Source organism: Homalodisca vitripennis, chromosome 2 (assembly GCF_021130785.1).
Source record: "Homalodisca vitripennis isolate AUS2020 chromosome 2, UT_GWSS_2.1, whole genome shotgun sequence".
Lineage (NCBI taxonomy): Eukaryota > Metazoa > Arthropoda > Insecta > Hemiptera > Cicadellidae > Homalodisca > Homalodisca vitripennis.
The window spans coordinates 228,569,968-228,588,997 of NC_060208.1; the positions used below are offsets into that span (position 1 = coordinate 228,569,968).

The 19,030-nt window shown below is 32.3% G+C and overlaps 1 protein-coding gene across 1 annotated transcript in view; it reads left to right on the forward strand.

Annotated features, from left to right (window-relative positions):
- The window catches only part of LOC124355471 (integrin alpha-PS3-like), a 30,955-nt gene extending 17,137 nt beyond the window's left edge, over nucleotides 1–13,818 (forward strand). Inside the window, exons 9-17 of the mRNA XM_046806621.1 lie at nucleotides 233–463; nucleotides 6,431–6,539; nucleotides 8,140–8,325; nucleotides 8,452–8,634; nucleotides 8,732–8,874; nucleotides 9,003–9,081; nucleotides 10,510–10,654; nucleotides 11,204–11,441; nucleotides 13,562–13,818. Coding sequence (XP_046662577.1) covers nucleotides 233–463; nucleotides 6,431–6,539; nucleotides 8,140–8,325; nucleotides 8,452–8,634; nucleotides 8,732–8,874; nucleotides 9,003–9,081; nucleotides 10,510–10,654; nucleotides 11,204–11,441; nucleotides 13,562–13,729 — 1,482 coding nt within the window. The 3' untranslated portion in view covers nucleotides 13,730–13,818. The remainder of the gene's footprint in view (nucleotides 1–232; nucleotides 464–6,430; nucleotides 6,540–8,139; nucleotides 8,326–8,451; nucleotides 8,635–8,731; nucleotides 8,875–9,002; nucleotides 9,082–10,509; nucleotides 10,655–11,203; nucleotides 11,442–13,561) is intronic.
- Nucleotides 13,819–19,030: the final 5,212 nt, after the last annotated feature.

Below are 19,030 nucleotides of genomic sequence, written 5' to 3' on the forward strand. Positions count from 1 at the left end.
ATAAAACACTTTTATGGAGAATTAGTTTGATAAATTTGACTATAATAAAAACAATATTTTAGTAAAATTAAACAGTAATGGTGTGTTTTATAATAATCGCCAAGTAGTCTATATTTACAAGGATTGTCGCCATGCTATCATATTATTTGAAATGGCTTTTTCGTTAAGAAACATTTTTATTGACTATAATAATTTTCATACGTATACACTAGCTCTGTACTGCTTTATACAGGTTTTTGTGTTTACGAATCCCTACAAGACACATTGGACTGAAGTGTCGACACTGAATGGCAACCAAATGGGCGAGTATTACGGCGCTTGTGTGACTGCCATTGATGTAGACAAAGACGGGACGGACGATGTGTTGGCAGTGGGAGCTCCTATGTACAGTATCAAGTCTACAATAGAGGATGACCTTGGAGGAGATCAAGGTCGTGTTTACATCTACATCAATAAAGGAGAGGTGAGTCAAAGCAAGAGGATGGGTATTTTTCATTTACTAATATTTCAAAATTGTAGGGGATGTCAAATGCATTTTCTTGTTCTGTTTTATTCTAGTTGTATTGGATTATAGAAAAACATAAAGTTAGCTTAGAGAGCATAAATTTTCCTAAAAAATAACCTAAACTTTAAATTTTAGCAAAATTAAAATTCTCACTAATTTTGAGTACATATGGTTTCTTTTACAGCTATATTGAGTAGAAACCAGATTTGTTTCGAATACTGTAATTGAAAGCAAAAAAGTTAGTATACTCGATATCAGTGTTCCATTACTTAATTAACACTTTTTATATTTAGTGTATGGTTAATGTGGATGTCCATATGAAGCTGACAAATATAAAATAAATATAGTATACAAATAAATTTGAAACACATCCATGAAGTTTTTATATTAATTTTATAGCAATAATTTGTAATTACAAGTTATGATGTTTTATTACAGAGTATTGGAGCTGTTGTGATAATATATAGAGTACTATCGTATGTAAATCTTCAAAGGGTCTATAAAATTGGTGAATGTGTAGATTTACGAAAATAACTTCAAAGTCCCGCTAAATTTACATTTCTCCAAATATTTAAATGCAATTTTATCATTCAGTATTACGAATTAGCCTTATTAATATTTAGTAAGTTCTTAATATTAGGTTTAAACAGTTATGCAATTAAATAAGTTTGTACAAATTTGAAACTCATAAAACTTTATTGAATAAAAATAAAAAGTAATTAGTGTTTTTTAATTTACTTGACTCTGAAAAATACTAAGGTAATTGCTAAAAATGAGAATGAATTTGCACAGTAATTGAAACAACTGCAAACAAAATTATATATTTTAAATCCTACTCAACATAGATAAATATCCGTAATGCATATTGCATACAAATTATATAGGGTCTAAAGGATGGGATTATGAATAAAAGAAATGAAATCTATAAGTAATACATATTAACTAACAAAAAGAAGATCTGTGAAAATTTCACCTCAAAGGTTCTTATTTCCTCCTCATGAGGACTGTAGTATTTCCTTGTTAAGGACTGCAGTGTTGCTGGAGAACCCATCAAATCAGGGCGCCCAATATTGTGTTTGCTGGAAATAAAATCACTACAAGAGTGATGAATTAGAGGCACATTTAAACGATGGTCGTCGTTCTCCTTAATATCAACACCGATATACAAATGGTGTATAAACTGTATGTTAACATTTAAATTTCAAGACTTCTTCTTAGGAACGACCCGTGATTTCATAACCACCAGAAGTTATCAAGGAAGTAGGGAATTTTTAGAAAAATAGTGATACACTCAAGTGGTATATTCTTATATGAAATCGTTCAACAGTTGGAGGCCAGACCTAATTGACAGCCGGTATATGTTCCTTATACTAACATATGATTTAAAACAAGCATAAAACAGTATATTTAATTGAATGCATAAGTAAAAAGAGTGTATGGAGAAAATAATACCTTAAACAATTACTCATGAATTATACGCTAATTAATTGGATGTCAGGGGCAGCTTTAAGATATGTGTACTAGGTTTCTTAAATCCATGGAATTAGAGACAAGCTCTAAAACACACAGCGTAATATCATACAAACACACGTGTCATAAAAAGCTCATAGCAAAAAGTGTTATAAATGGTACTTACTGCACATTTTTAGACTTACAGTAGGTTCTACTGTGTTTGGGACCACATTAGGTAGGATAACACGTTGTCGGAGAATAACAGAACTCTGTTTTTTGATGATTTTTCCCCTCATATTTGTTAAAAAAGTTAAATCGTCCGGTTAGGCATACACCAAGATTTAAAACCTAGCAAATATGTGGCGATGAACTGGAGGGTTCACTTTTGTTGGTTTATACCTTTCGGTTAAACGTTCCCGAGATACTGGAAAACAAATGTGTCAATTAAATACATTACTAATCGCAAATGTCGAAATATTTGGGTGCCCGGAGGGATCGATAGGATTAGTATACTGCGGGGGATGACTGAGTTGGTGGGGTGACCCGAAAGTTTGTGCTAGACTGGACATAAGAGTGTGCATCCTGCCCGCTTCGGATGGAGTGGCTGTTACAGAGTTGACCTCCCCTAGGAGACGTGACTGAGATGTAGTGCCCGGTCTCCCTCCTCATGAATCTCAACGGGAGGAAGGCGTATCCTAACGTTACATACCCTAAATATCACTCCGGAAGCAAGTGGAAAGGTTTTTTTAAGACTAGGTGCTCTTAGAGTTATCTTATCTCTTGTTTTGAGAAACAAACGACGGTGAAATACTGTGCAGGATATGTTATTCAGTGCAATTTTTCTAAATTTAGGAACAAGGAAACCTACCATCATATCCAGTGGCATAGCTACCCTGGGTGACACCCGGTGCGGAAGTTGGTGGTGTCTCCCCATCGAAAGTAAAAAGCAATACATTTTATGTGATAAAGGTCATGGATATAATATATTTTTTCTTTTTATTATCTATCACTATAGAATAATACACGTTTAACAATTCACGCCAACCAAACACAACACACTTCACGAAACAAATGAGAAATGTTGCAACTGCAACGTCAAAGATCGCGAGTATGGGACGGGGAATCCCCCACGACAGCGTCAGGCTCTTTTGCGGGAACCCCCGAACTATACATAGGGCTAAGCTAGTGTTAGTGGAGGAATCCCCGAAGAAGAAACTTTTGTTCCAGTGATTTATTTTTTTATTGTACATTGTTCTTAGAGTTCAAAATACCTAAAATTCCAGTTTGAAAGTACTTAATAAAAACGTATTCACTACGAAATATTTAGTTGCTAATGGTAGTATTATGTTATAGGTATATTTCATATTTATATCAGGATATCAAGCGTAGGCAGAGTATAATTTAATTCTGCACGACAAAAATAAAAATTACAAGTTCCACACATTGGTATGTTACTAACAATAAATACTACACAAGAGCCTTTAACATTTATGAGACATAGATTGTAAAGCTGTTGACCTTTCAACCTTTCGAAACTCCCAGGTCGAGTGTCGAGCATGAGTAGAGTGCCGCCTACTCACTCATATTCTCTCCAACTCTAATTAGTGTCGCATTCAACTCAGTTGCCGCATCCATACTCAATTACCGAGAGAGATCACAAAATGTTAACTGAATTGTATAAGCAAGCAGTGTTGTTTTACAACAGTCGGGAATTCTTTATGAGTACGTGAAGTATTATATTATTCGATTATTTTGTTTAGGTTACATCAACATGACATCTTCCCATTAGGTACTTCTATAATATATAAAACGTAGGATTGCGTCACACCACGTGGTGTAACAACCTTTGCTGAGGTTGCAAGCAAAATGAGAAATGTCAATTCTGTATGTAATCTTATTCTCGGAATTTCCTACGTATAGATAGACAGGCAGAAATGTAATCGTAAACAGAACACAATTCTTGTATAAATAAAATAATATGCACAATTTTACGTCTACATATGAAATCTTCCTCAACATATTTGACTAAATGATACATAAAAATTGTTATTGCTAAATTTGTTTTTATATAAGTCTTAAAATAATAAAATTCTATAAACCAAGTCACTATAAATAGTTTTTGAAAGTGATGGGATAGTTAGGCTTTATGTGTCACAATGTCACTTGTATGAATATTATATGGGCGTATTAAGTTTGTTTACAAATGTATTTATTCTGTTATTTGTTTTTTGCCATCATTGTTGGCCATGAGACCAATTTATAACTATACACTAACGCCCAGCTGAATCCCATGTAGTGACATGCACCATCATCAAACTCAGTGTTCCTTATATAGAAATGAAACCCCGTGCAAAATGAAGTCTACTCTTAATACTAGTAGCAATTAGTGTGTGGTTGTTTGAGCTTAGTAAGTTACTAATTTGCATTCAACCTCAGTGGGCTTGGATTAGATTCATTTATTATCGGTTGAATGATTTTGGAATGATATTAGATAGAAAATTAACAAAAAAACCAAATTGCCTTAGACTTAGATAATGCGGAAGAGGTAGATCCTGCCTAACCTGTGCAATTCTGGTGGTAATAACAAGTAGTGTGTGGTTGTTTGAGCTTAGTAATTTGGATTGAACCTCGTGGGCTTGGATTGCATTAATGTATTATCGGTTGAATGATTTGGAATCATATTAGATAGAAAAGTAACAATAAAAAAAATACAAAACTGCCTTAGACGTAGATAATGAGAAAGAGGTCGATCCTATATAATCTGTGCAATTCTGGTGGTAGTAGCAAGTAGTATGTGGTTGTTTGAACTTAGTAATTTGGATTGAACCTCGTGGGCTTGGATTGCATTAATGTATTATCGGTTGAATGATTTGGAATCATATTAGATAGAAAAGTAACAATAAAAAAAATACAAAACTGCCTTAGACGTAGATAATGAGAAAGAGGTAGATCCTATATAATCTGTGCAATTCTGGTGGTAGTAGCAAGTAGTATGTGGTTGTTTGAACTTAGTAATTTGGATTGAACCTCGTGGGCTTGGATTGCATTAATGTATTATCGGTTGAATGATTTGGAATCATATTAGATAGAAAAGTAACAATAAAAAAATACAAATTGCCTTAGACTTAGATAATGAGAAAGAGGTAGATCCTGCCTAATCTGTGTAATTCTGGTGGATATATAAATTCAATTTTCAATAGTTTACTACGATCTCAGGGAATGTTAGGAGTGATTATAATTTACAGCCAAGAAGAAACGACGAATTGGGATGCTGAATTATTCATAAGTTATATGACTCACAAGCAAATGCTTTTTATATTATCATTAAATTGCCTCTGCAAACTAATGGACATTATTTAAAAATATTCTAGTTTTTATGTTACTAGTTTTCAGTTCACTATTAGTCTCTTTTAAAATGTAATTTGATTTGTACACAAAAACCTTAAAACCTTCTACAAAAGTAGTAAAAAAGAGCACAAGTTCTTCGGGCTGGTTTGTATTGCCAGTAGAACTTTCATTGCGTGCAGGAAATATCGTATGGATGTCCGGAAGCGCAAAATCAATAACCATAAATGGAGATTTTATAATATGACGTTGAAATGTTTACCATCATTTTGATGTACGTACTTATTAAGTTAATTATTAATATAAAGTTATTGAGATAATAATTATCTCAATACTATTATAAGACATATCGAATCATTAAAACATATTGGTTGCTATACAATTTCATTCTTTTTTGAAGTTTATTTTTGACGATGGAAGGATTGTGAAGGAACATGATTTTTCCGGACATTTGCCATCGTTCAGTGAAACAAAAAAAGTGGTCAGTCGTAGGTGGTTGGTACACGAATGCAGACGTATTGTGACCTGTATTCTGTAGTTCAGTTTTAATGATTAGTGCTGTGTATAGTTTTTTATTAAGTGCATGTTTTAGAGTTAGTGAAGTTGTCACACGTTCAGCACGGTGGTTGTGATTCCTGACTTAGGCGTGCTACAACGCTTTGGTATGATTTGTTTATTTTAACCTAGTTTGTAATAAAATTATGTATTAGGTTAGTTATTTACCTGAAGAAGAGATCAGATTGCAGATCTCGAAAAGTAGTGCTATGATTTTTGTTTGTTACTGGCAACTGTCCGGAAAAATCCTGTTTCCTTCATACAATTTTATGTAGCACAGATGAAAGTAAAGTTTTATTTTTAGATTTTATGTATTTTCATGTTCCTTGGCGACTTTTTGATCTTAAATTAGTATTCGTGAAACATAACATTGTCAATGACATACAGTGACATAAATAAAAGGAAAAATTTTAACTTTATCATTATACCATTTATTAGTCATGTATGTATATTATGTTATATACGATTGCTATCTAAGGGTTGCTCAATGGATACTAACCCTTCTTATACAAACGATTTACTTACAAATGATAATTGTGGAGACTAATTAACTAACGATCTTCTGTATGATAGGCCGTGCTGGAACTAGCTGCGGGTACTGTCATGGGATCTGTAATAACAGGTGCGCGCTTCGGTTCTTCTCTGGCCAGCATCGGTGACATCAACAGGGATGGCTTTAACGGTATGTAACTTTAAACTTGAACTACAAGCTACTATTCTCTTGACAAACTCAAATCCAAGAATCTTTTCCATACTTTACAAGTTATAGTTTTATTCATACTTCAATGCGTATGATATTATTAGGTATGCTATTATGCGTATGTTACTAATCCCCTCTCCCTATTTCTGGACATTATTGAATTAAGAAATGAATTTTTTAACAATTAGATTGAATAATTTAGTATCTTTGGACTGAGTATTTTGAACACGAAAAGTTTGATATTTTTAATACCATATTAGGTCGGTTTTGGCCCTAGGCTATGTGTTAGATTATATTTTCCAGAGTTTTCTAATGTCAGTTTGGACTTTATTCAATAAATGGATATTGGTCCTTTAGAATAAAAAGTTCCATGTTCAAATCAATTAAACGAGAATTTTAAATGTTGATTTTACTAGAATGGTATATGACAGTTATATAATAAGGATATTATTGTATTTATCTTTAGTAATCCAATGAGTTCCATCCTCACTTTAGCGAGTATATTATCTATAATTCTTTACAATCTGTGCACGGTTTTCAAAATTTAATGTATAATTGTGGTTTAATTTACAAAAACAAGATTCCTTAATGTACAATTACCACTTTATTATATCGATACATTTCTATGAGTGCGGAAAAGAATTCAATGATTACAACACTGACTGTTGGTCGACATAACAAGTTTTACTTTTGTGATCATATTTCAACAGATATATCTTTACGTTACGAGGTAATTTTGTATTATTTAAAATTGTTTTAGTATTTGTAGAGCATGTCATATTATAATTTTATTGATGGAGACGGAAAGTAACCATTTCAAAACTTGTTATTTCTAACCATTTAAACTTTAATTAGGGAAATTTAATTATCCTTCAGTTTATACATTTGAAAGGCTCATTGTTGTTTGTCGGACTGGGTTGTTACTACGTTTCAGATATACCACCAATCATAAACTCGATATCTTTGACTCGTATAATTGACCCATATTTTACCCCAACATTGGGGTTAGTTGAGACAAAGGGTTTTAATAAGGTAATAAGACTGACTTTATCTAACACAATAATTGTAAGTATGATTGATATTGCTTTAAACCAATCAAATGTATAATTAAATGAAACTTTTTTGGAGTTACCATCATTAAAACTAGTGTAGCCTCTCTTGTACACGATTGGTTGGGACACATCACATGCTTACAAATTAACGGTAAGATCAACTACGCGGATACGTGACTGGCGTAAAATTACCTCAAAACGTAACAGCAGAACTAAGATTATTTAAGGTAGATTATAAAGTTTTATTAAATACGAATAAATAACATAGTTTTAAACTTTAATACTTTTTAAGATTTTTATTTATAAAACAACTGTATTTTATTGTTACAATAAATTAAATCCCTAATTCCAAAATCTGAAATCTTTAAGTTGTGTAATATCTCGATTTACATGTCTTTTACACATTACTTAAACATAATTAAACCAGTTCATTTTATAGCCCTAAGAGAATTTTGTATTTTTAATTGATTTTATAACAATAGAGAAGGTAAAAACAGGAACTTTTGTTCATAATATCACATGTCAAACAGATCTAGCTGTGGGCGCACCATACGAAGGAACAGGGGCTGTGTATATTTATCACGGAAAGAGCGGCGGTCTCAAGACCCAATATTCTCAGAGGATCTCAGGTTCCGACATCAATAAAGATCTCCCTTTGTCGGGTCTGGGTATCAGCATATCCTCTGGAATTGACGTTGACGATAACTCGTTCAACGGTGAGTACTTTGCGTATTTATTTTATGTATTAACTGTGTAGACTAAATTTAACATTATAGTCTAAACAATAAGATTCACTTTTATTTGAATTGCCCTTTTAAATTTTATACCAAATTCTGCTGTAGACATCGCCGTTGGAAGCCACCAATCAGCCAACGCTGTCATCATCAAGAGCTACCCTGTTATTGACTTTGAGGCCTATCTGGAGTCGAACGTCAAGAAACTGGACACCAATGCTGCCAACTTTACAGTCAAAGCTTGCCTGCGGTACACCACAGCAGCTCGCTCGGACCTACTTCCCTACGTCGGTGAGTGAATGACCTCTTGCTGCTTTGCTAGCTCGAACCTAATCTACTTGGAGTTAAACATGGAAAATACCGAATTATATGTGTGTGTGTGTACCAGGTGCTGAGTCAACGGTAAAGGTAGATCAGAACCTTAGACGAGCAAATTTCTCCGATAGCAAAGCTCAGGGTATCACACTAACACTACAGACTCGCCTGGAACGAGACAGCTTCCATTGCTGGCCATTGATAATAAACCTCAAGGTATAGTATTTAACATAAATCCATAGTGCTACATAATACAATAATGCTAAAACCAACTAAACAAGAATGTAAAATATTGTAAAGTTGTATTGTCTATCAGTATGTAATAGAGTTCTGTTAAACTATAGGAAAACATAGGATACGTGATCCAACCAATAGAAATCTCCATGGAATACAAGATAAAGGATGACGCTACAGTTGACCGAGGTAAAATAATATAAAATTTAAGGTATTGCAATCAAATGTTAGTTTTAAATATAGAAGAAGAAGAAGAAGAAGAAACAGTGCTTTATTTGTACAATAAACAAAAACAAAATATTACCTTCAATAATCTTAATAGGAACTAGCTTTAGCTCACTAAAATAAATAAGTATTTATTTATCCTAAGTAAGGAACAAAAATTTGCACTAAATACAATGGTCATTTCGACCGTCTGTCTGGTTGGCACTTCTGTACACTTCTTATAACTACAATTAATACAAAAAAATGTAATTAACCAAAACTATAGATATTTTAAGTTTGGCGATTCAAATAAGGTTCAAAATATCGGAAAAAAGAAAAGGAAAAAGTAATATATCATAATAAATATATTTATTATGTTAAATTCATAGCATTATAAGTTCACCGGAAAAAAGAAATATTTTGATCACTGCACTAGAAATTAAACGCATTTAAAGAAGGCAGTTTAGGTCTTTATGTGATCTGGCAAAATAAAACGCGGCCAAATTTGTATAAAGTATGCACAAGATTTACATATTCAGTAAGATAGTTTTCTTTAAGAAAATTACAGATTTTGGTGAAAATATATTTAAAAACATGCGATTTACTTAAATTATGTTTCATCAAAATCACAAATTTATAAGAAAAGTCACTTAAACTGCTTTTTACGTGCAGTTGCTCTCTATATGGTATTGTAATTCTAACTATGTAAAAGAGTGTATTTTTGACGATGGACGGATTGTGAAAAAACAGGATTTTCCGAAAATTTGTTATCAGTAACAATACGTTTCGAGATCTGTAATCTGATGTCTTCCTCAGGTGAATAACTAACCTAACACAACTAAAATTTAAGTTAAAATACAAAAATCATACCAAAGCGTTATGACACGTATAGTTCCGGAATCACAAAAACCATGTTGTGTATCAAATCCACGTTTGTTTCAATGTGGTTGGGTGGTGAGTGTAGACCTGTTGTTACCTATATTCTGTAGTTAAGTGTTAACAATTAGTGTTTTGCTTTTATTCAGTGGTGTTTCGGAGTTAATGTGCATGGCGTTGACACGCAATAGAGTTATTTGGTTATTAGTTGAGTTAAATGGAATGGTTGTCAACATATAAAATTTTCATTGGTTAAGACTGACAAACTAAATCAACAATTTTTGTATAAACAAAAATTATTTATACAAAAAGTATATCCTTGTGTTACTCCCTCTTGTCAATTTGTAAAAGATCAGTTCGTTGCCCCTTAGTTACGGTTTATTTGATGCTGAAATCTCGAGTATTTCCTCTTATAAAGTAAATTAAATATTTATGTACCTTTATACACTGTTACACTCTGCGATTGGGATTTAAATCCATATTACAATTTAGTCCTTATAAAAACTACGTAGGATAGTAATTTTTTAAATTTTTCAGAGAAAACATTCTGCAAGATGTGTCCAGTGGTTGATCCTCATAAACCAACCTCGATCCAAAAAAAAGTGCCGTTCGCGCACGGCTGCAAGGAGAAGGACGTGTGTTACGCAGACTTAAAAGTGGTGTTCAAGGCTTCCAACCAAGGGTAAGTTCAATACGTAATTAACCATGTAATAATATATAATAGTACCCAAAATACAACACATATTTTTAAAATTAAGTTGTCCTGTTCACAAAAATATTTCATCCTATTTTCATAAACCTTTTAATTATTTACTAATGAAACATTTTTTAAGTAATATACTGTAATATATGTAGTTTGTTTCGTCAAAACCTCGTTTTTACAATCGGTAGCGCAGACTTAATGGACGAATCTTCCAAAAATGGATCGTTAGGGTATGTGAACTTTGTTGCAAATGGAATATTGTAAGCAGTTTAAAATATAATAATATTCATTTTGTATTTTTGAAACAGCGAAGTTTTAAACAATTGATAGTTGGGTGGAGGACATGACGTGACAGCCATCAATGTCTTTATAAGTAACAATGTCCAATAATACACACCTCTCAAATAGTACCCTAAAGGTTTTAACGCGTCTGGGTATGATTTAAAAGTTCGCACTTGGAAAATATGCTAAAAATTCGATCTCCACGATTCATTAGTACTTCTAATTTCCTATAATTCTATTTTTCAGAAAACCCTTGGTACTTGGAAGAGACTCAAAGCTTATCGTAAACGTTACCGTTATGAACGCAGGGGAGCCTGCGTACTTGACCAAGCTTGAGTTCACTCTACCGAGGAGGAATATGTTAGCGAAGCTGCCCAAACACTGCTACCAGACCGAGGCCGATATTACCACAAAGCCACAGGAGGAAGTGATCCTGTGTAACTTGGGAAACCCGTTGATCGCAGGAGGTGACACGTACAATCTGGTATTCTCCATTTTTCCTCTATATATTTTCCTGAAGTACAACTATTTGAAACATTATTTTATTTTGTCAGAAATCGTAGTGAAAGTGACAAAAGATTCATATATTACAAAATAAATTGAAGACTGTTATTGCTTCAAAACGTTGATAGAAAAGTAGGTTTATGAAGGAAACAGGATTTTTCCGAACATTTGCCATCGTTTAATGAAAAAATCAAAAACATTTTTGCTTTGTTTCACTAAACGATGGCAAATGTCCGGAAAATCCCGTTTTTCACAATACTTCCGTCGTCAAAAATAAACTTCAAACAAAGAAGTAGGTTTTAGTAATAAACAAGTAAAAAACATAAATACTTCTTATGCTGAAATTAAATTGAATATATTCGTATTGTTGGCTGGGCGTTAGCAAAGCCTACAACTTATAGGACTGTAAATATTGCATTTATGTTTGTTTATCTGTCCACATCATATCTCGTGAAGGAAAGTACCTAAATTAGAGTAATCTACAAACTTTTCCAGCCTCTTGAGAGAAACGGAAAATTTCATTTTTTTCTGTCTGTCCGCACATCTTGAGAACTAATTGGTCTGTAGTCTTGAAATATATATTAAACTTCATTTAAATATTTTCAACACTGAGTTTAATGATTTTGAATGTCCCTCCATGGGATTTGGCTGAGCGTCATTGAATTCAGTCAATCAGTAGGTTAGACGTTTTTGGCTGCCCGGAGGATGCTAAAACATCTTTTCTGTATGATGTCTGTCTGGCTATTCGACCGCAGAATGTCTCGAGACTGAAATGAGCTATAGTTTTTTATGAAAACTTTGCGTAGCTTATTACATGCGTGATATGGCGTACTCCTACCTTGCAACGTAATAGGTGAACCATTAGTTTCTCCGTATATGTATGTCTTTGACTTTATAACTCATAACAGAGTCATACTCTGCTTTCAGCCTAGTTGTAATTCAAATTTCATAGTTACACTAATTTGTTTTTATATATATATATATATATATATATATATATATATATATAATATAATATATATATATATATATATATATATAATAAATATCTTTACTAAGTCAATCTTCGTGGACCCTGTTTTGAAAAATTTTATTTTAAATTTTACTTAAGTTTTGGCAAATGTAATTAAAAAATATTTGGTTACAAAATATTTAGATTTTTTATTATAATTAAATGTGCCAAAACTTAAGTAAAATTTAAAATAAAATTTTTCAAAACAGGGTCCACGAAGATTGTCTTGGTAAAGAAAGACTTGACTATAATAAATGGTCAAAATAGGGGTTTAACGGTCGACAATTAATTTCTCTAGCCTTGTAATTGGGTAGTCGGAGGCCGATCACTGGGTGTCTTTTTATATCCATTCTGCGTGGGGTTTTGCGCTATTACAAATTCTAGTCGATGTACGATGGGACACTAGTTGACAACTAATGTGAACTTTGTCTTACAGGAAAGATTGAATATCTTTAATCAAAGGAATTGAGAAGGAATCGGAGCTTTCCAAAAATGTTCAATGCCACATTGCAAGAGAGTATAAGACGAAGCAAAATTTGTTAAAAAAATGTTTTCAACTTTAATATTAGTTCAAGGTTACTTGGAATACAATTTTAAGATTTATAATTCAGAATAAGTTTAATATATCAAGATTTCAAGATGCTAGTAAATATTTTTACACGAAATAATCTTTATATCTTAATATCTTTATATATATGAAATGGGTAAAATAGAGTTTGATGATAAAAAGCTGGGAATTGGCTGAGTGAGCATTAGTATAATTTTTATATTATTCTTATGTGTAACAATTTTTGCAAGGAGATAATTATAGGATACATAAATTAGAAAACAAACTGAGTACAATCGCTTGTAATTTTTTGTTGTAGACGCATTGCTTATTGCGCTGCAATGGACACAAGGTTTTCACTGACTCATGATTCAAACGCTACTAAATTGAGGGGGAAGTGCATATCGATTGAAAGTCCATCCGGACAGCACAGATGAGCCTAATACTATCAACCGGAATCAGATTTGAATTATTCATGAAATTTAAAGTTTTCCTATAATCATGCGCTTATTTAGTGTTGTTCTGTTTGTTTGTTTTCAAGGTTCCTACCGAGTTTGAAGTAGATGTGACCTCGGTTCCTATTCATACCACGTCTTTAAAACTAAATGCGACAGCATGGAGCTCCAGTGAGGAGACGACACCGAGAGACAATACTGCCATTCTAGATATCCCGTTGAGACTGGTCAGTCGAGTAGACATTACTGGGTAAGTTGTCACCATTAAAATGCAGTGGCTATAGTGTTCTATAGATTCACTAGAAAAGACTGTAGTACTTGAAAGCTGAACTTGTATCCCATTTTATTTATTAGATGTTATTGTTACAGACCACTCCAGTTTATGGAGAAATCAGTCACTCAAATCGGTTGAAATAATTTTGTTAAATAAAGGACCCTATGAACTTTATGAACCCCAGGTTATATGCGCTATTTCATGATCTCAATGATACCTACTCAAAAGCATTGATAGTAGTGTAGTGCTGTGTGATAACAGGTTTTCGGATTTCTGCTATACAAAAATATAAATTTTAGACAAAACATACTTTAGCAATAAGCAACATATAAATTTAACTTTAAATAAACATTAAAATAATAGTTTCATTCTTTTTTTACGTTAGAAATAATGTAAAATTTGTTAAGAAATTTAATTAAGCTTTATTGAATCTGGAATATACTCGTAATTTAATTTCTAACTAATTACGTAGTTTGTTCATCTGTACGGATGAAAAAGCAACATAATTAATCAATTGCGATTCTAAGAGATTAAATAATGAAATTTTATTGTGCTTTTTTAGGCAATTCACAACAGAAAAAAATATTGATATTGGGATCTCAAGAGAGAAAATTGATACTGAAGAAATTCAAGTGGTTCACAAGTTACGAAGGTAGGTCTATTATGCCAAAAAACACCGTTTTAAAGTCTTAATAATATTGCTGATCCTTATCTTGAAGAATTAGAACTGACATACTCTAATCCTCCCTTGAAAGATCAAATATAGACTAAGTATAAATGATTAAATTAGATCTTAATACTATATATTGATTAATAATATATATATATATACGATATAATATATATATATATACTATATATACTATATATGTTCGCATAATAAAAAATACTAAGAATTAAAACTTTGAATAATAGTCTCATGAAAACGATAAAGTTATGGTACTGTTTCGGGAGTTTGTTTTTGGGATCTAATGTACGGTAAACATAAAAAAATTTACTACAGTTTTTGTTTGCAGAGAAGTAATTCTATAAAATTGAAATACTTTATAAATTCTTATGTTTATAAAGGTATCTTTAAATAAATTCCCTCCCAGCTTGTAACTTTTCCTTGTATACATGGAATTAGTAGAAACAAGTGTAGTTTACTTTTCTAAACACAAATTTTAAGTGAAATTCTTTGTCGTAAAATCGTAAGTGTTAAACGTATCAAAATCACTTTTATTGAAAACAAAATGCCAATTAAAAACATGCCATTTTTAGTTGGAATTTACTTTTGTATAGGTCTTCCCGTTTTTCATGAAAAGGTCTTTTAAAAACTGCTAGTGGAGGAGGTGGAGGAAGTTAGAAATGTAAAAAAATTTAATTGGTTTCTTGTTTATCGGTAGGTCTGCAGGACTGGAGTGACAGAAAGTCACGCGTTTTCACAACAGTCTATGGGAGGAGAATTCGCTAACGTTATACGATTTTCACGATCCGCTTATGCTCTTCACAAAATGTATAATCGCATTGCTCTCCAAAATGGACAACGATTGTCAATCCAATTGTGTGCTAGTTGTTCCAAATAAGGATTTTTGTGTTGATTCTGGCACACGTTGCAGTAAAGTGATATCAATCCTACTAGGAAAAAGTTACAATAACACCTTTACTATTTTATTATGAAAATGGCTATAATAGCATTGATCTCCAAAAAGGATCAAACGATGGTTGTCAATCATTGTAGTGCTAGATGTCAGATAAGATTTAGTGTTGATTCTGGCACACGGTTTGACAGTAAAGTAATATCAATTCCTACTAGGAAAAAGTTACCAAAAACACTTTAATATTTAATTATGAAAATGTATAATCGCATTGCTTCTCCAAAAGGACAAAAACGAAGTCACATCATTGTTGTGCTAGAGGTCACGATTAAGATTTAGTGTTGGATTGAATTCTGGTCACGTTGCAGGTAAGAGTAAAATCAATCCTATAGGAAAAAGTTACAAAAAACACCTTTACTATTTAATTATGAAAATGTAATAATCGCATTGCTCTTCCAAATGGAACAACGACTGTCAATCATTTGTTGGGCTAGATGACTAGTTGTCAAATAGGATTTAGTGTTGATTCGGGCCACACGTTGCAGTAAAGTAATATCAATCCTTACTAGGAAAATGTTACAAAACACTTTACTACTTTTATTATGAAAATGTTTAATTCGCATAAATTGCTCTCCAAAGGACATACGATGTCAATCATTGCTGTGCTAGATGTCAGATAAGATTTAGTGTTGATTCTGGCTACACGTGTGCAGTTGTAAATGGTCAATTATCAATACCCTACTAGGAAAAAGTTACAAAAAACACCTTTACTATTTATTATGGAAAATGGTATAATCGCATTGCTCTCCAAATGGACAACACGATGTCAATCATTGTGTGGCTAGATGTCAAAATAGATTTAGTGTTGATTCTGGGACACGACGTTGCGCAGTAAAATGTAATATCAGATCCTACTAGGAAAAGTTTACAAAAACACTTTACTATTTATTATGTGAAAATGGTATAATTCGCATTGCTCTCCAAAAGGACAAACGATGTCCAATTCATTGTGTAGCTAGATGTCAAATTATGATTTAGTGTTGATTATGACACACGTTGCTAGTTTAAAGTAATAATCCAATCCTTACTAGGAAAATGTTACTAAACACTTTACTATTTATTATGAAAAATGTATAATCGGCACTTGCTCTCCAAATGGGACAACGATGTCAAATCGTCATTGTGTGCTAGACTGTCAGATGAGATTTAGTGTTGATTCTGGCACACGTTTTGGCAAGTAAAAAGTAATATCTCAATCCTACTAGGAAAAGTTACAAAACTCACTTTTACTATTTATTATGAAAATGTATAATCCGGCATTGCTCTCCAAAGGACAAACGATGTCAATCATTGTGTGGCTAGATGTCAAATTAAGATTTAGTGTTGATTCATGACACACGTTGCAGTAAAGTCAATATCAATCCTTACTAGGAAAAGTTTACCAAAACACTTTACTATTTCTATTATGTGAAAAAAAAAAAAAAAATATAAAAAAAATTTTTTTGTATTTTAATCGCATTGCTCTACCAAATGTGGTCACACGATGTCAATCCATTGTGTGCTAGATGTCCAAAATAAGATTTAGTGGTTGGATTTGACACACCAGTTGCAGTAAATTAATATCAATCCTACTAGGAGAAAAGTTACAAAACACTTTTACTCATTTATTTTGAAGAAATTGTATAATCGCATTGCCTCTCCAAATTGACAACGATGTCTATTTATTGATGTGACTTAGATGTCAAATTTAAGATTTAGTGTTGATTCTGGACACACGTTGCAGTAAAGTAATATCAAATCCCTACTAGGGAAAAGTTACAAAAACACTTTTAACTATTTATTATTGAAAATTGTATTAATCGGCATTTTCGCTCTCCAAAAGGGACAACGATGTCAAAATTCATTGTGTGCTAGATGTCAATAAAATAAGATTTAGTGTTGATTATGACACACGTTTGCAGTTAAAGTAATATCTATCTACTAGGAAAAGTTACAAAAACACTTTTACATATTTATTAATGAAAAACTGTTATTAATCGCATTTGCTCATCCAAAATGGACAAACGTATGTCCAATCATTGTGTGCGAGATGTCAAATAAGATTTTAGTGTTGATTTCTGACACACGTTGCAGTAAAAGTAATATCAATCCTACTAGGAAAAGTTTACAAAACACTTTACATATTTATTATGAAAAATTGTTTATTCGCATTGCTATCTCCAAATGGACAACGATGTCAATCATTGTGTGACTAGATGTCAATATAAGGATTTAGTGTTGATTCTGGTCACACGTTTGTGCAGTAAAGTAATATCAATCCTGACTAGGAAAAAGTTACAAAAAACACTTTACTATTTATTATGAAAAATGTATAATCGCATTTGCTCTCCAAATGGGACAAACGATGTCAATCATTGTGTGCTAGATGTCAAACTACGATTTAGTGTTGGATTCTGGAACACGTTGCAGTAAATGTAATATTCAATCCTACTAGGAAAAATGTTACAAAATCCACATTTACTATTTTATTATGAAAATGTATAATCGCATTGCTCTCCAAAAGGACAACGATGTCAATCATTGTGTGCTAGATGTCAAATTAAGATTTAGTGTTGTGATTCTGACACACGGGTGCAGTAAAAATAAAGTAATATCAATCCTACTAAGGATAAAGTTACAAAACACTTTACTATTTATTATGAAAATGTATAAATCGCATTGGCTCTCCAAAAAGGGGAACAAAAACAACACAAACACCCACACCACACGATGTCACATACATCCCATACCACAAAGTGTGGCTAGACAACACAATGTCAAATTAAGATATCTCAGTGTTGATCAGACCACCCCCCCCAACCAGTTGCAGTAAAGTAATTCAATCACTACAATCAACGGACACACACCACATGACCCCCCAACCCCAAACGTATTACAACCCAACCCAACTTTTACTATTTATTATGGAACCAACACTCATCCGACTACTGCATCGTTGTCAATCATTGTGTGCTAGATGGTCAAAATAAGATTTTAGTGGGGTTGATTTTAGTGCAGTAAAGTAAATAATGCAGGCTACTAGGATTGTACCTAACTGTTCATAATTATTTTGATAAATCTACTATGATCGTGCCATATATATATATATGTGTTATGTGGGTATGTCAGTTGAAATAAAATTAGACATAGGCATAACTAATGTTATAATTACAATATATTGCAGGTTATGATATAGAGTATGTGCAGTAGCATAACATGTCCATACTAATTAACAGATCGTGTAAGGAAGATGTCCATGTGCAGTAATATTCCATACTAGAATGATGTCGTAGGAAAATGCACGTTTCAAAGAAATATATATTATTATTTTATATAATAATAACTATACAAATATTTATTATATATTATGTATGTAATAATATATTACAAAATCAGTATATTTATACTTACACTATATATATATATACATATTTATAATATATATGTAATTTATAATTATTTAGATATTTGTAATTATATTTTTTTCTCTCCAGGCAATAACAAAGACGACAGATAAAACCAGTACGCCTTACACCGCTATTCTTCATCATAACAAAAAGCTTTGAGGATTGTTACAAACTCAAAGCTTATTAAGCAAAATTTACTCCTTGTGGAAAACAGCTCTCGAAATGATTTAAATCTAAGGGTATAATGAATTGGCACAC